Source organism: Magnolia sinica, chromosome 12 (genome assembly GCF_029962835.1).
Source record: "Magnolia sinica isolate HGM2019 chromosome 12, MsV1, whole genome shotgun sequence".
NCBI classification, from domain to species: Eukaryota; Viridiplantae; Streptophyta; class Magnoliopsida; order Magnoliales; family Magnoliaceae; genus Magnolia; species Magnolia sinica.
The window spans coordinates 22,243,169-22,267,968 of record NC_080584.1 but is presented as its reverse complement, the minus strand read 5'-3'; the positions used below and the strand labels follow the sequence as shown (position 1 = coordinate 22,267,968).

General features: G+C 38.0%; 3 protein-coding genes across 6 annotated transcripts; 2 read left to right on the top strand and 1 right to left on the bottom strand.

Moving 5' to 3' along the window:
- Positions 1-4,665: 4,665 nt before the first annotated feature.
- Positions 4,666-11,753, top strand: LOC131221105 (enolase 1-like). Of its 2 annotated transcripts, XM_058216222.1 has the most exons (4): positions 4,666-5,545; positions 9,936-10,156; positions 10,250-10,336; positions 10,453-11,753. In XM_058216222.1, the coding sequence occupies exons 2-4, from the start codon at positions 9,974-9,976 to the stop codon at positions 10,537-10,539; spliced, it is 357 nt and encodes a 118-aa protein (XP_058072205.1). In that variant the 5' UTR covers positions 4,666-5,545; positions 9,936-9,973; the 3' UTR covers positions 10,540-11,753. The 2 variants fall into 2 exon arrangements, with proteins under 2 accessions (XP_058072205.1, XP_058072203.1); XM_058216220.1 differs by lacking the exon at positions 4,666-5,545 and having other exon boundaries at positions 8,725-10,156.
- An 89-nt stretch (positions 11,754-11,842) lies between these two features.
- On the top strand, positions 11,843-16,248 carry LOC131221104 (uncharacterized). 3 transcript variants are annotated; one of them, XR_009158985.1, is made up of 4 exons: positions 11,843-11,975; positions 14,423-14,488; positions 14,952-15,148; positions 15,904-16,248. XR_009158985.1 is itself a non-coding variant. In XM_058216219.1 (2 exons), exons 1-2 carry the CDS (start codon positions 14,675-14,677, stop codon positions 16,105-16,107), a joined length of 678 nt encoding a protein of 225 aa, XP_058072202.1. In that variant the 5' UTR covers positions 14,522-14,674; the 3' UTR covers positions 16,108-16,248. The 3 variants fall into 3 exon arrangements, 1 of the variants encoding a protein (XP_058072202.1); XR_009158984.1 differs by lacking the exon at positions 14,952-15,148; XM_058216219.1 differs by lacking the exons at positions 11,843-11,975; positions 14,423-14,488 and having other exon boundaries at positions 14,522-15,148.
- A 1,696-nt stretch (positions 16,249-17,944) lies between these two features.
- LOC131221103 (transcription factor MYB114-like) lies at positions 17,945-23,603 on the bottom strand. Its single transcript, XM_058216218.1, has 3 exons — positions 23,384-23,603; positions 21,278-21,407; positions 17,945-18,343 (listed from the first exon to the last, which is right to left on the bottom strand). Exons 1-3 carry the CDS (start codon positions 23,499-23,501, stop codon positions 17,947-17,949), a joined length of 645 nt encoding a protein of 214 aa, XP_058072201.1. The 5' UTR covers positions 23,502-23,603; the 3' UTR covers positions 17,945-17,946.
- Between the last annotated feature and the right edge of the window lie 1,197 nt (positions 23,604-24,800).

Below are 24,800 nucleotides of genomic sequence, written 5' to 3'. Positions count from 1 at the left end.
TGTATTTTGGCCCATGCGAGAGGCCCATTATGTTGTATTTGTGGCCCAGTTGATAAGGCCCATTGTGATGTATTTGTAGCCCAGTTGATAAGGCCCATTGTGATGTATTTGTGGCCTGTATGGCTAGGCCCGATGTGGTGTATATGTGGCCCTTGAGTGAGGTCCAATGCGATGAATGTGCGGATCGATGTAATGTGTAATTTCACTATAATGTATGTAATGATGTTTATGCGGACCACTCCTTGGGAGCAATGTTAGTTAAATGGCCACATTGATGAGCGATGATGGTTAAACGTCCACATTGTGACCTTCCCTTAGGCATGATTCTCGTCATTCTCTAGTGAGTTACTCCAAACGATTGGGCCCCATTGATATTGCTTGGTCCATCATCAGTTGTCCATCCATGGATCCCGCCTTGTTTATAGACCGATTATCGATTACGATTATCGAGGCTGATTCTGATTGTCAAAGCCGATTGCATAGGCCAATTCCAATTGTCGAGACTGATTGTCGAGTCTGATTCCGAGTATTGAGGACGATTCCGATTGTCGAGGCCGATTGTATAGGCCGATTTCGATTGTCGAAGCCGAGTATCAACACCAATTTTGATTATCAAGGTCAATTGTATAGGTCGATTCCGATTGTCGAGGCCGAGTATTGAGGCCGATTCCGATTGTCAAGGCCGATTGTTTAAGCCGATTCCGATTGTCAAGGCCGAGTATCAAGGCCGATTCTGATTGTCGAGGCTGATTGTATAAGCCGATTCTGTTTGTTGAGGCCGACTGTTGAGGCCGATTCCGAGTATCAAGGCTGATTCCGATTGTCGAGGCTGATTGTATAGGCCGATTCCGATTGTCGAGGCTGATTGAATAGACTGATTCCGATTGTCGAGGCCGAGTATCAAGGCCGATTCCGATTTGTCAGGGCTGATTGTATAGGCCGATTCCGATTGTTAAGGCCGAGTCCGATTATCGAGGCCAAGTATCGCGGCCGATTCCAATTGTCGAGTCTGAGTATCGTGGCCGATTCCGATTGTCAAGGCCGATTGTATATGCTGATTCCGATTGTCGAGGCCAGGTATTGAGATCCATTCTGAGTGTCGATTCCGATTGTTGAGGCCAATTTTGATTGTCGAGGCCGATTTTGATTGCTGAGGCCGATTGTCAAGACCTATATGATGTATATACGACCCGTAGTTGAGGCCCATTGTGATGTGTATTTAGCCTATGTGATGTATATGCGGCCTGTGTTTAAGGCACAATATGATGTATATGCGGCCCGTATTTGAGGCTCATTGTGATATGTATTCAGCCCATGTTTAAGGCCCAATGTGATGAATATGAGGTCTATATGATGAGGCCCATTATGATGCATTTGAGGGCCAGGTGATGAAGTCCATTGTGATGTATTTTAGGCCCATGTGAGAGGCTCATTGTGATGTTTATTAAGCTCTTGAGTGAGGCCCATGGTGTTGTAAATTAGGTCCTTGTGCGAGGTCATGAGTCCACTATATGTTAGGTTCTATGTGAGCCATTCCTTAGAAGCAATATTGGTTAAATGTCCACATTGTCGAGGCCGATTGTTGATTCCGATTATTGATACCAATTATGAGTATGTGACAGCATAGCATCATGATACATGCTCATACGCATCATCTGTATGTTTATTGTGAGATGCGATTGACCATTGCATATGTCATAGTACAGATGGTTTATGAGACCCTCTGATAGGTGGAGTTATCCCACATGAACGCACGGTATGTGCAGGATTGATGCATAATTGGACTATATGACTCATGCATCTTGCATTGTGTGATTGCGATTACTATACGCCCTAGCGACATCAGGGTTGTGACCTCCACAGGCATATCGTGGATGACTAGATGTGATACCGAAAATGTTTGGTTCGAGCATCTGGGCACTTTGGATGTCCATGGGTGAAAGTCCCTAAACCTCCATGATCAGGAGACGCCCCAACGTCTAGACCGAGTGGATACATAAGCGCCCGAATGCCAAATACCAGTATGCCGCGTCTGCAACTGTGTTGTGGTTGGTTGGGAGGGGGTGTGGCCTTATCCGCCCGAGTAAGGGGGTTATAAGCTATGCTAAGTTTGACTAGCTCCCAAATGGGTCCCCTATGGACGAGTCGGGTAGGCATTGGTATACTATTGGCAGGCAGGTAGTGAGCTCTTTTCCACTCATTGGGCTACGTGGCCGGCTGGGGTGGTAGCCAGTTTGGAGTGTACTAGACCCCAGCGATGATCCCATAGATGTACAGTACTGATTTGTAGACTAATTGAGCAAGAGTTGTATCATCAGCATTATACTTATTCATTCATTCATTCACTATCCACTCGGGCTGGTGGTACGCAACTAATTGTTATGTGTACTTTGGCAATGGCTAGGATTTCGGTTGGGGCGCGCGACTAACCTGAGATCAAGAGCTTACCACATTGAGTCTATCTATCCAAATTTAGGTATGGGACTAGTTTGGATAGAAGTCCATTGTGCTAGGCCCTATGCCTGTGATATCACGTACTATCATCCCGACTTCACACTGCAGCTTGGTCATTTCATTCGCACCACGTATTGCATATTGCATCACATCTTCGGCATATGACATTTTGGGTTGCTATGTTTCTGCATTCATATGACTTAGATGAGGCTGATGGTATTCGTAGCTCTTCAGAATTGCATATGGTATTGCATCATCAGTATCTGATATTTAACTCATTATGTCTCTGCATTGCATAACTGACCTACATTACCTTCTCAGTATATGACATTAGTTTGCTATGTCTTTTCATCGCATATCCTGGATAAAGTTGATGATATTTTTATGGACTTGTCAGTATTTCCGTTTACTCTGATATTACATTCTAAGCACGCATACACTGCTTACACACTTACACCACCCTCTAAGCTTTCTATAAGCTTATGCACGATAAATGCGTGCATGTGACACTAGGACGTAGTTGTAGCTGAGCAGGAGCAGGAGCGTGCAGCCAAGCATTTTGAAGATTTTATTATATGCATGTATTTTTCCTTTTCAGCATTGTACTCAAATGATTATATTGTGGATATGTAGTAATGATGTTATTCTTGTGATTTGGGTATACTTGTGGTTATGCTTCTTATGAGACAAATTCATATTGAAAATCTTCCTTATAGGATCCCAGGATCGGAAACTGGCGTATAGGCGCTGGGAGCCGAGAATGGGGTGCTATGGAGGCAGTCGGCACCGGATTCAGCGATCAAAAATTTTGTGAGCTCAGTTTCTGAGTTTGGGGTGTGACAGGCTTGATCTCTCATGCAAATCTAAGTAATCAATCGCAGGGAATAAAAAAACATCCAATGTACTTGGAAGCCATAGTGAATTAATTGACTTTACAAATTGACACCTTCTCAAATCTAGGAATTCAATCACAACTCAATATAATTTTACCAAAAATGAATAAAAGATCAAATATCCATCAAAAAGTTTATCCCTTAGGGGTCATTTGGAACCATGTATTTGGGGGGGATTTGAGTGGATTTCAAATCCCCTGGTTGTTTGGCGGCATAAAGTAACTGGGAGTTTCAAATCCCCTCAAAGAGGGGGTTTGAAATCCACGGTGAGAGCTTGGATTACACCCAAAATCATTTCAATAGTTGCATGTGTAACGTGTGACTATTATTCCATCGAGCACAGGGCCCACTGATGATATCCAAAAACAATTAGATTATCAATTGCATCACTATTAATTACTTTAATATGATGATCAACACCGTCCAAACATAGTCCATGTAAATCAATGGTTAAAAATTGTTGGTTAGTCACTTAGACATGATCTTGTGCTTGTGGCCCATCCGAGACTTGGAATTTCATCATTTTCGGGCAAATCATATATTTCAACGGGCTGATTACAACCATTGTGTCAAACATTACATATGTCACTGATTAAAGATATTAAAGTTGATTTAGTAATTAAATTCAAACCCCTGTAAATATACCATGCATAGCTATTGGATTAAAGTTGATTCCCAATCCAAGGTGCCAGACACAATAGCAGGATTTCAAATCTAGGGGTTTCCAAATCCACGCTCCCAAACAGGCCCTTAGACTTAGGTAAGAAATTAGCCAAGCATGACTAACCTCTTAAACAATAACAAAAGAAAAGCATGAAAAATAAACTAGAACTTAAAAATTGAAGAAGAATGATGGTTCCATGGAAGCTCCACCACCCTTGCTCTATCTCATAAGCCCTAATTCGTCCTTAGAATAGCCTAAAACACCTCTTTTAAGGAAAATTCCACATTAATTCTGGATCGACTTCAATTTTTCGCATATTTGTTAAGCTTTGGTCGCACTAAAGTAGGCCTTCAGTCGCACTAGGGTTTAACCGAATTAACTCTCAGTTGTAGCCGAATTTTTCTGAAATATGTTTGAACTCTCTATCTCTTTTAGGTCATACTGAACGTACCTTCGGTGGCACCAAACATCACTTCGGTCTCACCTAGCAGTAAAGCCATATTAACTCTGAAAATGATTGTTTTTTACTAGACTTTTTGGTATTTTTCGGTCGGACCGAACCTACCTTAGGTGGGACCAAATAATATGTTATTTATGTTATATGCATGTAATAATTTGTCATTCTACGCTTACAACTCAAAAAGTTTTTTAGGTTTGTTCATTGTAAGCACGGAGTCAGTTCCATCAATTATACCCCATAATCAGTGGCCTTTAAGAAAATTCTCAAAACTGAACCGTGTGCACCCAAAACAAACCGAACCGTGTGCACCCCCCTACTTCTAATGGCCTTAAAGGATAGCATACCCAAAGTAAGAGGGTTGTGATTGATCACAAGGCAGGGAATCCATTTCCCGGGCTTAACGAGATTTTCTTGCTGATGGTGAACGTGGCTAGTGAGGAGATTGATGAGAGATGCTGCACGTGGCAATGATGTTGTCGTGCGGACAATGCAGTAACGGACAATAATCAGGGAAGCAGCATCAACAGAGGGTTGCGTTAACCAATAGATGTATCGAATCTAGTATAGATAGGGTCTAGGGCTCTGTCAGGGAAAAGTAGCTATCCGACGAAGGAAAATCGTTAATTAGAGAAGCAAATTACAGATAGAAATGTCACGACAGTAGAAGAGATCTGAAAGCAAAATGGTGAACTCTGGGGCTATCGCACGTTGCTGGAAGCAACTGGACCACCGGATTCCAATCAGGATCTCCATCGAAGAATACCAGTAAAATAGATCTCTGAGAATAATGGAGAAACAGAGGTTTCCAACGACAAGGTGCTCATTCAAGTTTAGGGTTTTGGGTCTGAGGGAATGTGGGGGCTGTGGAGTTTGGGGTTTGAGCGTAGGTAGGGTGGTGGATAAAGATAGGGATGGAAACCCTGCCAGAAAAAAAAGGATGTGGACAGGGCCAAGATTTAGGATTGGGGTTGGTATGAGAGGGCAATGAGGGCGTCGATGGGATTTCCCGAATTTGGGCAGAGATGGTGCAAACTAAATGCAGGAGTGATCTCTGGACGGAGGGTTCTGTATGAGGTATGGTTTTTCACAATGGTGGTGATAGAGACTGTTACATTATTTGTAAGGCCACAATAATTAGGACAACAAAAAAATAAAAATCAATGAACAATGGCTCACAAGAACTGCTTTGATATCATGATAACCTCAGAGGATACAAGAGATTTGAAGAAATTTTCAATGATTTTAGTATATCTATTGTTAATCTTAATAGGGTTTGTATAAAGATATACACACTATATATATATATATATAGAGAGAGAGAGAGAGAGAGAGTCATGCTCACCTAAGCATGTATGCACCTTTGCACCCATGTCATGAGCGTCTAATCTGAATGGTCCATGTGATGCGGAATCCCATGAAACACCAAGGGACAAATTTTCACCCTGATCTAAAATTCTGCTGGGCCATAGCAAAGTGAAATGCAAATCAAGGGAGGAAATTGTTTTCATTTTTCATGGACCACCAAAGTTTTGGATCAACCTAAAAATTGGGTCTGGGGGGTTTCATGAGGTGCTACTTCACGTGGACCATTCAGATTTTGGAGTCACATCATGTACGAGGAGTTCTCAAAAAAATTTGCACGAAACTTCCCATGAGGTCGAGCTGTGTGGGCCCCACCATGATGCGTGTTGAACATCAACACCGTGCATTTGATGGGTCGCCTTTAAATTATGGGATATCCCAAAAATCAGTCATACACGGAACTCGGGTGGCCATACCATCTAAAATCATATGAAGACATGCCTAAAGCATATAAAAGCACATGGTGGGGCCCACGTGAAATTTGGATGCGTTTAAAACTTGGTCTCACCCCTCATCCAAGTGGCACACACATAATGGATGGGCTGGATTTGTGAACGGCATCTCGATGGGCCCAAAAAATGATTATGAATGTTTTAATGGGAGGATAACCCCTCTCAACTTTTGTATGTGGGTTTATAATCATTTATTGGGCCCACCGAGATGTGGTTCACAAATCTAGCCCATTCATTGTGTGTGTCCCACTTGGAAGAAGGGTTAGACCAAGTTTCAGCTGCATCCAAAACTCAGGAGGGCCTCACAAAGTGCTTTTATATATTTTAGGCATGTCTTCACATGGTTGTAGATGGTATGGCCCACCTGAGTACAGTGTACGGATGATTTTTGGGATATCCCATCACCTAAAGGGGACCCATAAAATGCATGGTGTTGATGTTTGACACATCACGGTGGGGCCCACACAGCTCGACCTTCCCATGAGATCGACCTCATAGTACCATTTCCCACACACAAACGCTACGATGATATCTTTCTTTTTCCATATATTAACAATTGGTCCTATCTTCATGGTTGTGCATAGAGTTCCTTCTTGAGCAAGACTACCTGGTTTGTTTAGCTAGTTTCCATACTTAGATTATTTATCTTTGACAACAAGCTGCCTTTGCTATTTACTTCCTCAGCTCAACTTTGGGGTATCAAATGATGTTAACTTATCAGGCTTGAAATCTTATAAGTTAGCTTTCAAATGAGCTTAAGATCATGTAACTCTCTTGCAGTTTGAATGAGTTATAGTCAATTTATTCAAGTCGTGCATAGTTGTAAAGAAATTAAGGGAAAATTTTGACATTTTTAATATTTTCTTAAAAAGGATTGTTAAAATTAGAAATACTAAATGATTACTGTATTTAAGGTTTCTTTTGCTTTAAGGAAGTCTAAAAATATATCCTAGAAATTTTTAGTAGATTTGATTTTTATAGTCTCTAATGACGTGAGTTGAAGCCAGTTGAGGATTCCCATCTTCTTGGCATCGTTTTATCCACAATTGTGAATTTATTGCAAACGAGCTAAGGTAGTCACATTTTTTATGTATCATAAACCAATCATTATATTGATTTGATTACCTAGGTAGCAATCTCATGTGCAGCAATGGGAGCGTGTAATCTTTCTTCTTGTAAATGGTGGTGGTGGAAGGAATTACATGTTCACTACAAGATAACATAGCAAAGCCGATGCTGGAGGGGATCCTTTGCTGGCACTAACGAAAACCGGGCGCCGACAAATAATCCATATAAATACAAGTTACAGAACCCTAACCTACATTTTCGACAACTCTGTCCCCGCCCCCGACTCTCTGCCTCTCTCCACCCACATCACTCCTTCTCCCTGCCCCGACTCTCTCTCTATCTCTAATGGCGGCATTTAAATCAATCTCTCGTCTCATGTTGGGATGCTGCAACGAAAGCCATAGCCCTAAAATCCAATCCCTTTCTCACCATCTCATATTTTCATGAGGAATCACTTCGAAGCTCTTCGTTGGAGGTAAAACCCCCAAAAAAATCATTGTGCATTTATTTCCACAGAAGTTCTATGCAGTTACTTCCTCGTGGCATGCTTAGCATACATGACTCGTGATCGGATTTGTTGGTCCGGTGGGCCGCTGTGTCGATTGAGTATAGGCTGAAAATCTCAGTGATCGGAAACTCTTACCATACGGCTTCTGTGATTTTTTGCTGGTTGAATGCAGAAAACTGCAGTAGCCACACCTTTCATGGGCTGCTGATCAGACGGTTGATGCCCCTTGGGTTTTGGGGTATATAACCTATCCATGTGGGGGCCGGCTGGAAGATCACTAGACATGTTTGCTATGCTTACCTGCATATTTGCATGCTTCAATGTTGTAGTTTCTAGAGTTTTGGTAACAAGAACAGAACTTGCTGTTGACATTGGGCATATAGTTTGCACAAGTTGGGCCCACAATTCAGTGATCCTGGTTTGGCAATGTTCCAACCTATTACTACAGTAATTTGAATTCATTTTTAATCAATTACAAGCTGATCATGTTGCTTCCCATTCTTGTCCTAGGCTGGCAGTTGCAACTTGATGTTGCAGGGCTTTGCAGTACCTACGGAATTACAGGATAAAGTTGAAAATTTTTCTTTCCATGGTCAGCCTGCAGAGCTCAAGCCTGATGGTGTTGTTATTGCAGCCATACCAGTTGCACAAATACGTCAAATCTTTTAGACTTAAATTATCTTCCACTTCTTACTCTTATGTCTTAACCCATGATGCATGATCAGATTCACTTCAATGCATATTCGGCATTGAGATAACAGTTTATTAACTTGAATCCCTTCTTGATCAGGTTAAACCTTTGATTGGGACAAGCCTGCATTGTTATCTGATACTGACTGCATTAAGTTATTACTTCAACCTGCATTTGTCATTTTTCTTCTTTTACTTAATAATTTTTTGGAAAAAAAAAAATGATTTTTTTAGGGGTTTGTTTGGTTGCACCAAACATTGTGAAATTCATGATTCATCAGTCTACAGTGTTGCAAATTTTCATGACATTTGGTGCAACCAAACAATACTTTCAATCTAAAGCACTTGAAGAATGGCATGTAGGTTAACCTACAACTGGTTTTAGGTGATCAGTTCTTACTTTTTTCGAATTTATCCATTGAAAATGCTATAGATTTTTATGCCATGAGTAACTTATCTTAGTTTCTACTTACTAAGAAGTTAAGTAAGTTTGGTAAACAACCTACTTATCAGCATCTCCTCTCTTTCATCTCCTATGCCTCTCTTCAGCAACTTTTGAAAAGTAGAAAGCTAAAAGAAATTAACTGAAGTGATTAAGTAATTTTAAGTAAAAAGGTTACTTATAACTAATCATAAACCAAACTTACTTATCTGAAATAAGTTACTTATCTACTGCTGTTAAGTAGAAAAAGTAAATTATTTGGTGGTATCTAAATGGGCCTAACCATGGATGCACCATGTACCAAAAATATCTTGGATAAAACGATACCAACACGCCTATGACTGTACTGACAAGAAGAGGTACAACAACAGACCACATTCGACTGGAAAAAAAAAAACCATGATTGGCTGCTTGAGGCAGATTACTAGGGATTTTCTTCAGACCATCTGAAAATATGTTCCTGTGTTCACTATAAGCAGTAACCGTCAAAGTTCACAGCTCAGATATAACCGGTTTGCAAACGCCTTTAGCTCCATTCTCTGCCTTCATCTTTCACATGGAATCATAAATGATTTTGTTCAGATCAGCAAGATGGTGGGGTTTATGCATTTTTCACTATCACCTGGGCAATTGGGAATATGTAAGGCGAGGGAAACCATCAGTAAACACTTCTAATGGGACAGATGTTCATCTTATTGATTCTTTCCATTACACATCCCTAGAGATGAGAAGGTTTTTATAAAATAAAAAAGAAATAAAAAATCAAATGAAAACCCAAACCAGAGCAGTATTGATAGGCTGCTTTCAAAAGATTACACAGCATAGGCTGCCATATACTGAATATGTCTCCACTCGCTGGTGGGTATGGAGGTTACTTTAGTCATTTTCTTGTCCTGCATTAAGATCCTCATTAGCATATATATTGAATTGCGGACTTGTCAGTTACCGAGCACCTGAAGTTTTGCTTCAGTCACCTATATATGACTCTGCAAGTTTTGCCTGGTGAAGTTATCAACGCCAGTTTCCAAGTCACATGGTTTGGAACAAATCCTAGGGTAAACATCATGGATCCAGAACTGATAAGGGAATTCCTTTCGAATAAGTTTGGCCACTTTGCAAAGCAAAAGCCAACTGCATTTGGGAAGCAGTTAGTATCTGGGCTCGTGAGTCATGAACCTACTTCTGACTCTATGTAGGGTTCCAATTGTTAATGTGCCCTAAAATGACTTGTAAATATGCTTATGTTATCTTTACAGGACCCAACTGAGCAAACTGGTATTGATAACTTAATGATACAACAACTTGATGGAATAGTTAATGAGTGGGGCTGGTGCAAGCAGAAGGTATCATGGTTGTTCCTCAAATATTGATGTTTGTTGTATTAGTTTTGTGTTAATTTTGCATGTGATGCTGCAAAAATGTATCTGATATGCTCTTGTTGTTGTGTTAATATGGTCAGCTTGGTGGTAATGCTATATTGGCAGTATCACTTGCTGTCTGTAAAGCAGGTGCTAGTGTGAAAAAGTTCCCTCTTTACCAGGTATAGGAACTGATTATCTTCTCTCCATTTGGCACAGCCTCTGCTAGATGGTATGTTTGTTAAGTCGCACTCTCTGTCATGCTGCACATTGTGAACCTTGTTGGGAACAAAACTCTAGTTCTGCCTGTGCCTGCATTTAATGCCATCAATGGAGGATCACAAGCAGGCAATAAGCTGGCAATGCAGGTATGGTTGAAGCAAACAATATGTTATGAGAAGTGTTGTTGTGAAAATGACAATCTGTTCGACTGTGTATCTTTTTTATTTTTTATTTTATAGGAGTTTATGTTCCTTCCTGTTGGGGCATCCACTTTCAAGGAAGCCATAAAGATGGGTGTCAAAGTATATCACGATTTGAAGGCAAACTTGGATGCTTCTTATATAATGTACACCACACGTGATTCCCAACTTGTAAGCCAACCAAACACATGCAGTAAAATTTCCACGAATCACAATGCCTACTACAGGAAGTTGTCCAAACAAAGAAATTATAATTGCCAGCAGTTAACAACATCCAAGCATTGCAATACCTGGTAATTGAAATATCCAGCGCATCTAGATGCCCCCAATTCAAATGATCCTGAAGTAATCTCATGTAGTTTTGTTTCTCAAAATTCTAATGACTTATCTTTATAATTTGTAAAATTGGAGAAGCTATATTGGTGGGTATTTTGGAAGTGGGTTATTTCCCAATGTACTCATTATGTCAAAGCACAGTTCGAACATACCTAAAAAAAAATGCTAGGACCAGTTTGATATTTGCTATGTTTCAGGACTCACACATTTGTGTAAGGACATAATGGATTTTCAATCTTTTAGAGTTTATTAACTACTCCTTAGAGCAGTTGAAGTTGGCAAAGCTATTGGAGACATTCTATAAGTGCATTATTGCCTAACTACTGGTTCTGAATTTCAAAACAAGGTTACCCAATTTCAAAGCAAGGCTGTTCACTGCCCATTATGGTCTTGGAGTATGATTTTTGTTTCCTTCAATTGTTTATGTAGGTAGGATTTCATGCGTTATATGCATTTAGTGTGATATGAACATCTATTTCACTTGTTGACCTCATCCTATTGTTATTATGGCTGCTGCTGCTGCTGAGCTACTACTACCACTACCACTACTGCCACCACGACCACCACTACCATCACTCTGTGAATATGTTTCCATTATGAAACTACCAGCTGGTTTTTTAGTAGTATGCAGAGCTTTTTGGCTTGCTATTCACTTTTTTGGGTTCTGTGACCAGTAATGGAATTTCAAAACTGTTTTTGAGGCAGACTAGTGTTGCTTGAGTTAATCGGATGATTTCTCACACAAGAATGTTTCATGCATTGATTCGAATGGCTAGGAGCACCAAACAAACCAACGGAGTTGCTAAAGTCCAACTGGGCAACAATTAGAAAGTCTCCACCATGGGCGATTGATTCGTGGGGCTTGGGTGAGTCCTTGGGTCTTTGTGGTCTGTGGATTTATTGTAACTGCTGTATGCATGTGGCAATGCTCTTTTTTTTTTTTTTTGTTTCTTTTGATATTTCTCTTGATAACTAACATGGGCTTGAACTGAAGAGTGAAGACCTCAATGTTGAAACAACTTGTCTACCATTCAGCTACTGGCTCAAACCTGGGCAACACTTTGGTTGGCATACTAATTGAGTTTAGACTAGTAAACATTGAGCCCTGTCTATCTAGAGTTAAAAGCTTGACCAGGTTAAGTCAATAGACTAAATTGAGTTTATGTCAGCACAAGTATGTATTTATGTATGTATGCATGCATGCATGCATGTACACAAGTATGTATATATGTATGTTTGTATGCATGCATGCATGTATATACATACATACATGCATGCATGCATGTGCTCAGCTGTGCACTAGTTCGCATGGAACTCATTTGAACTTTTTGGAGAACTCATCATACGTGATGTGACTCCAAAATCTGAACGGTCCACGTGAAGCAGCACCCCATGAAACCCCCCAGGCCCAATTTTTACTTTGATCCAAAACTTTGGTGGGCCATGAAAAATGAAAACAGTTTCCTCCGTCAATTTGCATTTCTCTTTGCTATGGCCACCAGAATTTTACATCAAGGTGAAAATTTGTCCCTTGGGGTTTTATGGGATTCTGCATCACATGGACCATTCAAATTAGACGTCCATGACTTGTGTGCGTAGGTGAGCATGCCTCTCTCTCTCTCTCTCTCTTTCTCTCTCTCTCTCTCTCTCTCTCTCATTATATATATATATATATATATATATATATATATATATATATATATATATATATATAAATATATATATATATATATATATATATTTGTGGATATTGAAGTTATTTCTGCAAAAGTTAAAGGGTATCTCTTCCCTTCCATTAGGTATTTTCAAAATATATTTAATGGGTTTTTTTTTTTTTTCAAGAGTGAATTCCACCTAATGGATGGTCGAGATACCAGATGCTGATACCAAAAGTCCAAATGCAACTAGCTGCAACTTTTTGTGCAATAGCCCCACTGGATCATTTCTCAACTTTGTATCCATCCTTGTGGATTTGATTGCCTATGTAGGTAGAAATAGACAATTTAAGGTGGGTTCAAGTGATGGATGGCCTAGATTGATAATTAGAAATCTTTTGCTTTAATGAATCTTGACCATCCATTTACCATCCATTTTGTTTATACTGCTAAGATTGATAGAGTTTCCTCCCACCTTCCTCATCTCATCTTCTTTTATTCCTCTACTATCTCAATCCAAATTTTGAGTAAGCCACCTTCCTCATCTCATCTTCTTTTATTCCTCTACTATCTCAATCCAAATTTTGAGTAAGCCCAAAATTCTCCATCTCTCTCTCTCTCTCTCTCTCTCTCTCTCTGTCTCTCTCTGTCTCTCTCTCTCTCTCTCTCTCTCTCTCTCTCTCTCTCTCTCTCTCTCTCTCTCTCTCTTCGTGGGATTTCTCTGCTAGCCCTTCTCTCCTTGTTCAGGTCCGTTCATGGCTCTAGAGGTGGATGGTCCAATGCCCATGCCAATTTCTATGGAGGTGAGTAATATCCCTGTTCTTTATATCTTATCCTCAGTGAAATAGAATTCTCAAGAGAACTCTTTTATATTAAAATAAAAAAATAGAATTCTCAAGAGAACTTTTGAGTGATGAACACATTTTGTATTTGAGGTGTCTTGAGATGTCCAATCATAACGTTTGTATCTATTCCTTTCTTACTATTCATATTCCATTAGGAAATAAAAGAAGAAAGCATTGCAATTATGCGGGTTTGATAATTTAGCATGGTAGTAGAAGTCATTATGTGGACATTTTTTATTTTACAAATTCGTTGGATGCCTTCCTTTTTGGTATTACCTTGTGATCAGTGCAGGCCCTTGGTGATGTCCTTTGTTTCTACTAGAACCAATCATCATTGGTACTCTGTATGTTGTAACAGTGGTTCTATTTCCTCTTCAACATACTTTTTCTATTTATGAGACTGCCCACATTGCTCATTTCAAAAAGTTGTTTCTTTTAGGGGCAACAGAACATAACTTTTTTTTTGATACGTAAGCTAGGCTCAAACCTGAGACCTCATTGTCAAAGTGAAGAATGCCTACCGTTGATCTACAATCTGGAACCCTAACAGACAAACCGTCAGTTTTTTTTTTTTTTTTTCACAATATCATATCTCCTCATGCATCATTGATGAGGATAATGGTATTAGTGACCCATATGCTGTTGTCCATTATTTGTTGTTGTGCTTATATTTGTGCAGAGCTTTTAGGGTCATTGGGAGGAAATGATTCATACTTTCATTTCAGTGCAATGTGGATATGAATAGTACCACTTAAAATATGAAAATTGACTTCGAAATATAACTGAATGTGTCTGTCGTTTCTGCTTTTCAAGAAGTTGACATCATCCAAGGCGCCATATGTAACTAGCTATGCTGTTGGGATTCTAACAGACGATAAGGTATTTCTCTGTCTGATCAGTTGACACTTCCCATGTACCCAGATGCTTAGTGTATGAGTGTAACTGCCATACACAAGTGAATCCATGTTTCATACTTTATTTCCTTTGGCTTCTAGAAATATATGCAGGTACTGCAAATCTTGGTTGTGCCTTTATTGCATCTTGTAAGTGGTAACTTGTCTGTAAATGGAAATGCACGGTCATAAATGTCTATGCATGATTAAATTGTTGCATCCTGATTTTGTTGAAGTTTGGTACCATTTTCATTGGACTGTCATACACGATTTTAGCCATATCACAAAATCTTGTAAAACATTATTGGTGTCACTGAGTTACTTATTTCAAGTACCAACTACCAACTCAAATAAGAAAACAAAGAAGAACATAGACGTATGTAATTGTTATCTACTGAAGATTGAAGCATGGATACATAAAGCTTACGTTTTAGCCATTTTAATTGTAGGTTCTTCGAACATGGTTGTTAGCCCAAAATCTATCATTCATGATTGCTGGAGGCACGGTGACTGCACTATTGATCTACCATGCTTTGAAATCATCGCATTTCGTTGTGTTTATATCACTTGTCATTTTAATCAATGTTTACGGAGCCATTGGTGTGCTTTCAAGTCTCACTGGGACTATCTTGATAGAACAAGAATGGTAATTAATGGCCCACCTAATCATAAGATGCATCTCTTGTATTATATTTATACTATATCAAGCCCACGTGAACCTCTAGATGTGTCCACATATGCCAACCTGTGTGGGACATCTGAGTCATACATCAAGCCCTTTCCCATGTCAGGTAGGCACATGTGTATGTTTAGAGCAGATCACTGGAAACTCTTTTTAATGTCCATTGTTTTAGGATGGATACTCTACAGAGCTTTGTAGGCTAAGCTTAACCTACAACATGATATGTGGGGCCCACTATGATGTGTGCTTGATATCTTATTCATCTGTCACCTTCACCTCACGTGCCCTCATACCTAAAACCTTTAAATACGTGGTGTGGCCCACCTGAGTGTTGGTACTGCCTCATTTTTTACTTTCCATTCATCCTGCTGTGGTGCATCTCCTGAACTGATTGGATGGTATATGAAAAACACAGTAGGCCCTAGACACAATCTGGAATGTTTTTAATAGTTGGCGTCCCCATCCCAAATGTTCTGTGGCGTGGCCCACCTGCATTGTGTGTGGTCCTGATCTTGGCTGCCAAGAAAAAAAACATGAGTGGATGCAGATGGTTCCAATACTATGCACACATCATGTTGCAGATCAAGCTTAACCTACAAAGCTTTGTAGTAGATCCATCTTCTTGTTTTCATGCAGATCATATGGCCCTCCTAAGAGAATGTTAATTGTAATTTGTTCTAGCTTTATCCATGTGATTGAAATTACATCTGAAATTGCAGGGTTGTGGTGATTTCAAAGATGAATTCAGTTATCTGATGGATTTATCTAACCTGCAAGCTATTTGCTCCAGTTGTCACTGGCTTCATTATCAGCTTTGTATCACTGCAAGCATCAGCAGTGACTTTAGCACTCTGGAATATTGTATCTGTTTCGCTGCAATATTGGCCTCTGATGTCTGTATACAATGGGATTCCAGCTCTTAAGCGAAAGCAGCCGAAAGAAAACTATGAATGTGGTAGTGAGCGATCCATAATGTGCAATATTATACTATATTGTAAATATTATATATTTTTTTTATTGTAAAGTAATACAATTTTTATTTCATATTAATATTCAATTTTTAATTGTATTTTGTAATATTATATTTTACATTTTAAATATGTAAAAACAAAAATAAAGGATTTGCACATTTTCCCAACGCTTCAAAAACTTAATATTGTGCTTCAGCTGACTTTTACCAGCACTTTGAGAGACATTTACCGGTGCTTTTTAGGGATTTTCCTGGGCTCGTAAAAGTGCCGGTAAAAGTTTACATTATAGTGGCGACCAGCACAAATGCCAATAAAGCATGCTGACTGCCGGTAAAGCCTTTTCCAACACTGCTTTTACCAGTGCTTACTTGATCGTTGAGAAAGGTTTTACCAACGGTTTTTTTATGTCTTTACCGGCAGTTTTGACCACCGGTAAATGCTAACTTTCTTGTAGTGGTTGGAGGAAATATAAAGCATTCCACGACGTCTTTTGAATTAATGCATTATTATGCTCTGCACACGTAATGTAGTATGTATACCACAAATACCACGCTGCAAACCTTCTGCATTGGAGAAATTCTACCAACAAAGAGAATTGCTTTTCAACATTGCATCGCATCACCTGCTTCCTTCATCCGAACTTGCAACTTTTGAATTTTAACAAGTGGGGCCATGGTCCAATAATCTAGACCATTGGTCTCTTTTGTCCAACCTTAGGGTCATTTGGCACCATGGATTTGGGGGGATTTGAGGAGATTTCAAATTCCCTAGTTGTTTGGCAGCATAAAGTAACTAGGGGTTTCAAATCCAAGGGAAAGAGGGGATTTGAAATCCAAGGTGAGAGCTTGGATTACAGAAAATCCTTTCAATAGTTGCATGTGTAACATGTGTCACCATATTATTATTCTATTGGGCACATGACCCACTAATGATATAAAAAACAATTAGATTATCAATTACATCACTATAATTACTTTAATATGATGATCAGCATTGTCCAAACATTGTTCATGTAAATCAACAACTAAAAATTGCTGGTCAATCACTCAAACATGATCTTATACTTGTAGCCCATCTAAGACTTGAAATTTCATCATTTTCAGGCAAAGCATATATTTCAGCGGGCTTATTACAACCATTGTGTCAAATATTACATACGTCACTATTAGAGATATTAAAGTTGATTAAGTAATTAAATTCAAACCCCTATAAATATATCATTGATAGCTACTTTTGTATTAAAGTTGATTCCCAATCAAGGGTGCCAAACACAATATAAGGATTTCAAATCCAGGGGGTTTCAAATACCGGGGGTTCCAAATTCATGCTCCCAAATCAAAGAACTTTTCATCAGGACAATCTTCACCTTTCAATTTGTGGCATACATATATAGACGATTAATGAAGAGAAACACACCAACAATCACCATTCAACTGAAAATTATCCCACGATTGGTAGCTGGACATTCCAATCTGGGAGATTGTTGGGGCAAGGTCCATCCCTGGTGGAATCAATAGTCCATGCAATCTGAATTGCCAAAACAATGGACCCCACATAATTAAAAACCTATCACATATCATACAAGTCTCCCTTGGTGGGGCACACGAACTACAACATGATGGACGATCAAGAATAATGAAAGTAAAAGATGCCATCAAGATAAGTGGGGCCCATTTATTTTCTTATAAAAGAGCCAAGCATAACATTATTACTAACCTGATGTTAGATAAAACACCACTTATTAGCTAAAACACAATACTATTAACCTACCTTTTAAAGACCTTATTCATATCAAAAAGCACAGCTGTTATTATTTTGATCCAAGCATTCATTCCCCAATACATCCCACAGTTCTATATCAGAAATGAAGCTCTCAAACCTTACAAACATGTCTGTATCATCATCAAGAAGTGTCCCACTATTCCTAACCGTTGGATTCAGATTCGACTCCATCTCGTCCACCTCAAACAACAGGTTCTTCCAAAATGAGTCATCACCTTCATTTTGATTTTGCTCCACAGTTGAATTTGTGCCATTCATCCACTCTGATTCCGTAGGGTCGGGATTCGGAACACTCGGCGTGGTGGCCCGGTGCTCATCATTCAGCTTTTTGCTTAGATGAGAATTCCAGAAATTCTTAATATCATTTGCAGTCCTTCCTGGGATTCTACCTGCGATTAGAGACCATCTAAACACAATGCATGATTTAGTTAGGTGTTAGAACATACGTTAGAAGAGAAATGCTCCAGTGCTCAGAGAACTATTAGTTATCATGCTATTAGTTGCATCGGGTCACGTGGACAGTCCGTTCGAATGATCTAAACTGTCCATTATGTCCAGAACACATTTGATCGGCTATCATGCAAAAATATCATTGGTTGGGTGATCCAGTCCATTTTAATTTAGCCTTATTTTTTACAGACATCCATTTTCAAAGCCATGGATGGGAAGGTTGTGATTACCTAACAAAAAAGACCTTTTAGAATCATAAGCAATCCATCATATGCCCTAACAAGTAGATGGATCAGATTGTTGATTGAACTTACTTTTGTGTGAAGTATCTTGACCATCCATATTAAAGTCCATTGATTAAATGGTTCATATTTGTTTGATCAGTGTATGTTTGCGTGGTAGACTATGAAATGTGTGGGGAACCTAATGAACAGTCTAGATCAATGGACTGGACTAAGTGTCTCAATGCAACTAGGAGCAATATAACTTATATAGTGCTTTGAGAACTCTCTCATTTCAAGCATAGTTGAGTGGGGAAAAAAATCCAGTGGCTCATAAGTGCATTGGAACACTTGGGCAGTCCAATAGATCAATCTGAACCATCCATTAGGCTCTACGTATATTCGATAGGCTATCATGTAAAAATAGCACCAATAAGACAATTCGAAGCATCTGATAAGTGGACCACAAAATGAGTGTTCAAGATGACTTAAAAAGTAGGTCCTATCAATAATTTGAACCATCCATTTATTGGGCCTGATTATGGATCACTTATGCTTACAACCAATCATTGCCATCAGTCAATAGATTGGATAATCTGATCAGTGTTATTTTTTATTGGTAAGGTGTGTTGCACCTAATCAAGGGTCAAGATCTTTGTTGATCCGATGAGATACAGGGATGAATGTGGCTGCCTCAAAAATCTAGGAGAGTTGAAGAACTTGAACTTCTCAACAATGGGCCACAAGAACAACGGTTGGGGAGACGGTCCATATTCAAAGTTAAAGAGTTAAATTATCAATTTTAAAAATATTCCCTCACGAGAGGTTCATCCACTGTATGGCTTATCATGTAAATGGTCTAGATCACCGAACATGACCTTATCTCTTATGGCTAGTCCTGACACATCCATATTTTAATTAGTAGGTATTTTAGCAAACCTCACGGATGTAGAAAGATGGGGTGGTCCAATATTAGTTCTATGGTCGAATCAGTTGATGTGATTATTAATCAAACCTGATAGACTGATGGGTTATAGCATAACTTGAAATTATTTATATATATTATTAACAATTTTAAATATTAAATTTATGAAAGAACTGATTTGAATCAACTCAACTCAACTGAGATTCCAGTTTAGTCGAGTTTTTGTGTTTTTAAACCATGGTTCCACCAATGTTTGGAAAAACATTAATTTCATAGAAGAAGACAAAGTTGAAAAGGGTTTCCATTGAGATGATAGTTAGAGATGTTTGGATAGCAAAGAAATAAAAAAATTCCATTGCATAGTGACTTTTGCTTCATTTTTTTTTTTTTTTTAGTTTAAATTCTCCGTCATAAGAAATTTGGTAACCATTGTTTTACCGACAGAGATTTTCACTTCTTATTTAAATAAAATCTATAAATGTAACAAAAAAATATCATAATCATTATTTAATAAATATGAGATTTTCATTTCACATCCAAATAAAACCTCTAAAAATGTAATAATACATATATCCAACATATATCCAAACATGACATTAGAAATAAAGTCAAACCGATCTATAGATAGAAATCATCCGACAAGTGAACTTTTGCATTTTTTTCTTTCATAGTTTAAATTCTCCGTCATAAGAAATTTGGTAACCATTGTTTTACCAAATGAGATTTTCACTTATTATTTAAATAAAATCTATAATATATATATATATATATATATATATATATATATATATATATATGAGATTTTCATTTGACATCCAAATGAAACTTCTAAAAATGTAATAATACATATATCCAAACATGACATTCGAAAAAGAGTCAAACCAATCTATAGATAGAAATCATCTGAGAGGTGAACTTTTGCATATTGCCCACCGTTTTAGGTCCCAACTAATGAAATGTCTCGATCTTGTACACTATGCTAAGTGTATGGAGATTGAGCAATTGATAACTGACTCAGATATTAGCATTTATGATTTTTTTTATTTTTTTATTTTTGGTTTTTTTTTCACTTATTCAATTGCTTATTCATTAGAGATATTTGGATGGCAAAGAAAAGAAAAAAATTCCATTGCATAGTAACTTTGCCACTTTTTCATAGTTTAAATTCTCTAACATAAGAAACTTGGTGATCATTATTTTACAAACTTGAAATTTTCACTTATTATTTAAATAAAATTTTATAAAAGAAAAAAAAAATGATTATAATCATTATATGACAAATTCAAAATTTTCACTTGCTATCTAAATAAAACCTCTGAAAAAATAAAAATATATGTATCCAAACATGACCGTAGAGAAAAAGTTGAACCAATTCTGACATGTGAGCTTTTGCATTTTGCCCACCACAATAGGTCCCAGCTAATGAAAGGTCTCAATCTTGAACACTGTGCGAGCGCACATATGGAGATTGAAAAATTGATAACTAAGTCAGATATTAGCATTTACCACGTTTTTTTTTTTTTTTTTCTTTTTTCTTTTTAAATTTTTTTTTTTTTTATGCCCACACCCTCACACTGCATGCACCAAAATGGTTACTTGAACCCATGACTTTAGTGTTGAAACTCTTGTGAGTCTACCAAAGCTATAGTAAGGGCCCATTAGCATTTACGAAATTATCATTTCTCGTCTATTTGTATTTTTGTTTTTTTGGCAATTTCTAGTAACTAAGGACAGCAGTACTGACCTGTTGCCCAACAACTTATGGAGCCTGATGATGAGATCAACTTCATCAACTGCAAAATCTCCTCTCTTGATGTTGGGCCGAAGATAATTCAACCATCTCAGCCTGCAGCTTTTGCGGCATCGATTTAGGCCTGCAAATTAAAAAACAAATAACACTGTTAATGATAGTTTATTTTCTAATAGATAATTATATTTTGTTACTTAACCCAACTGACCATTGAATAGGTGAACCATTCCATATCTCTTGTTAGGGACTTATTCAATTAGTTTTATTCGTGTTTAGTTAGCTCTATATCCTGAAAATAGGTGGATCACTAAACCACTGTGCAACTAGCTCAAAATTGCCAAAGTATCATGCATGTGTTGCATCCAACCCATCCAAAAGGTTCATCCACCAGAAAGATCACATATAGTGCAAAAAATAAGGCTGATCTTCTCATCGGGTGACCTGTAAGCGTACTTTGGTTGGATTAATGGCTGTCCTTTATTTTGTGTCGTTGCTTGCATGATGAGTGGATCAGATTGACTTTTGTATCAGTTGTTCTTCATCGTGGGTTGGGTATTCTAAACCTTTGATACGTACATGTATAGTTAGAAATGGAGAGAGAGAGAGAGAGAGAGAGAGAGAGAGAGAGAGAGAGAGAGAGAGAGAGGACTAGATAGCTAGCTGAGTAATTATGTTTGATTAGTTATCGACTAAAATTCAAAAAGAAAAAAAAGTTAAGAATTACAATAAATCTTTGAAAGAGTATCTATTTCAACACATGAAGAGGAGGCAAAGAAAAAGACTTCTGTTCAAGTAATTATCTTTTTTTTTTTTTTTTTTTTTTTTAATAAAAAGCTAACCAAAAAAAAAAAAGACTTTTGTTTGAGCTTTTTAAGGGAAGAAGGAAAAGATTGAAACATTAAAGAGTCCAGGGTTAAGATGAAAAGAATATGATTAGATACACAGTAGGATTTAACAAAACAAGGAAAAAATTAAAAAAAAGCTTTAAATCTCAGTACTTGAAAGGCTTAAGAAAAAAGTGGGCACCTTTCTGCAATCGGGAATCTAGCCTTTGGATCTGGGGTCATGTAAAGTGGTCGAAAAGTTTATATGATTAGATACATAGCTGATAGTGCCTGCCTCAAAATTTTTTGAGATTAGAACATTCTAAACTTTTGATGAATTGCCCACAAATCTCTGGTAAGGAGAAGGCCCATATTCAAAGGATATGTAAATGATCAAAGGGATGAAATATTCCAATAAGAGAGTATGTTTTTCAGGCATCCACCATTCACTGTAAGGCCCATCATATAAATGGCTCGGATCATCAGAATATATCCCTAGATCAAATGGCTATGGTCTCAATTTATAGTATAACAATATGATATGATATATAGTGCAAGGTAGCAAACCTCGTAGTAAATCTTAAGGAGGAAAATCCCGAACATCTTTCGGCCAAGGAAATATGTTTATTTCTATTTATTTTCAAAAATCTTATTGATGGTCATCTGGGTTCTAACCTGTGGCTCAACTAATCGAAGGAAGGAGAATTTTGAAACATCATTTGATGAACGTAACACAGTTATCTAAGGTAATTTTCAAATAATAACAGAAATTATTATTGTTTTCCTTTTGTGAGAAGAACACAAATTCACAGAAATCATCCTTGTTTTCCTTTTGTGAGAAGAACAAAAATTCTCTCTCTCTCTCTCTCTCTCTCTCTCTCTCTCTCTCTCTCTCTCTCTTTCTATTAAAGTAGAGCGATATATATTAACCATGATTCTTCAAGTCTTGTTGGTAAAATACCATAGCATATCTAGTGATTAAGGTCCAAATCAATCAGAAGAAGAAAATTTTCAAAGCATCGTTTGATGAAAGAAAAACATTTATTCGAGTTTATTTCAAGATATCTCCACAACGATCATAGTTTCTTTTTTTTCAATTGAAAAACGAGATTTTTCATTTTCTTTTGAAATATTGTGATATATACTAATCATGGTTTATTTTATTTTTTTCCTATGTAATTAATAGCTGAGAGAGAGAGAGAGAGAGAGAGAGAGAGAGAGAGAGAGAGAGAGAGAGAGAGATTTGTTGTTAAAGATGAAGAAGAAGTTCACTTACCCGCTCTTGCAGGAACATGCCTCCACTTCCCTTCTCCATACTTCTCAACGCATCTCTTGAGTAGAAGGTCTTCTTCTTCAGTCCAAGAACCTTTCCTCACATTTGAAAAGCGACCCATTTCATCCCAATCTCAAAATCACTCTTCAGAGAGAGAGAGAGAGAGAGTTATGTAGTATGGTGTGTTGGGAGTTATGTACTGTGGTTTGTTTTCTCGAGGCATTGAAAAGCCATCTCTCTATATATATATACAGCCATCTCAGTCCCCATCTCATTTCATTGAGACCACGTGCATATCCATATCCCATAGTATAAGAATTTCTCTCAGCCTTCGTTTTTATTATTATGATGTGGTTTTGTCTTTTTCCTCTAAATGCAACCTTCTCACCTTTAACCATCTACCAGTCCATCTGCCTGTGGTGCCATGGACTGCGTTAGACCAAAAGGTGAGAGGCTATTAGACTTCTCTAATAGTTCATTAACTTCCTAAAAAATGGTGATGACTCTTCCACCGTACACACCATAGTTTCGTTGGAATGTGGGCCATTCCCTATTTTGAATTTTAACCGTCCATTTGATAAAAATCAAATGGATGTTTAGGATTGCTTGATCAGCAATATGCCCCACTTGTAAATGGAGCCAATAACAAAAAGACACACTTATCGGTTGGTAGTGACCATCTGTGTTCCATTGACTACTTTACTTTTTCGCCATCCATTTGATTAACATCAACCGGGTGGTTAGGATTGTTTGATCCGCGTGATCAACCTCCACAAAACTACCAACTTGTGGATGGACCATCCATCTGATCGTAGAATAATGTGGGCCGTTCACTAATTTATTTTCAACCATTCATTTGATAAACATCAATCGGATGGTTAGGATTGCTTGATCAGTGTGATTTTCGATATAATCTGCCTCCACAAGGTAATCTCTCACTGCATGTGTGTAAAGTAAAGGCCTTATTGCAGAACTTTGATACTCTGCCCGAGTGTGAAGAATGATACGCAGGCCCTTAGAGATTTCTAAGAAATTGCATATGCTGAATACAGTATTATATGTAGTTAAACTAAACTTTCCAAATGTGTAGGTCCCATTCATAAAACAAAAATAAAGATGATTTTGATTATCTGACTGTCTGATTGTTGGACATATAAGGGACGGTTGAAAATGAAAAATATCCAATGGTGCTGTTTCAACAAGCAACTGTCCACTAATCAGAGGTTGGGACTGTCTAACTAATCTGATTTGGGTACTGTTGTGACTTAGAGGTAGGTTATTACACAATTCATTGAGTTTATTTTTGAGTTAATATATGCAAAGTGTACAATTTCTAACTGCCCGAGTATCAAGCTTCGTATGCAGCCGGAGCATTAAATAACTCCCATTTATGTTACAAGTCCAACTGCCCCGGAATCCG

Coding starts and splice junctions, on each gene's coding strand:
- LOC131221105 (XM_058216222.1), top strand. CDS start 9,974: ATGACTCTGCAAGTTTTGCCTGGTGAAGTTATCAACGCCAGTTTCCAA. Junction 10,157..10,249: donor AGCAGTTAGTATCTGGGCTC/GTGAGTCATGAA, acceptor TTATCTTTACAG/GACCCAACTGAGCAAACTGG. Junction 10,337..10,452: donor GGGGCTGGTGCAAGCAGAAG/GTATCATGGTTG, acceptor TAATATGGTCAG/CTTGGTGGTAATGCTATATT.
- LOC131221104 (XM_058216219.1), top strand. CDS start 14,675: ATGGAAATGCACGGTCATAAATGTCTATGCATGATTAAATTGTTGCAT. Junction 15,149..15,903: donor ATCTTGATAGAACAAGAATG/GTAATTAATGGC, acceptor CTGAAATTGCAG/GGTTGTGGTGATTTCAAAGA.
- LOC131221103 (XM_058216218.1), bottom strand. CDS start 23,501: ATGGGTCGCTTTTCAAATGTGAGGAAAGGTTCTTGGACTGAAGAAGAA. Junction 21,408..23,383: donor GCATGTTCCTGCAAGAGCGG/GTAAGTGAACTT, acceptor TTTAATTTGCAG/GCCTAAATCGATGCCGCAAA. Junction 18,344..21,277: donor CATAAGTTGTTGGGCAACAG/GTCAGTACTGCT, acceptor CATTGTGTTTAG/ATGGTCTCTAATCGCAGGTA.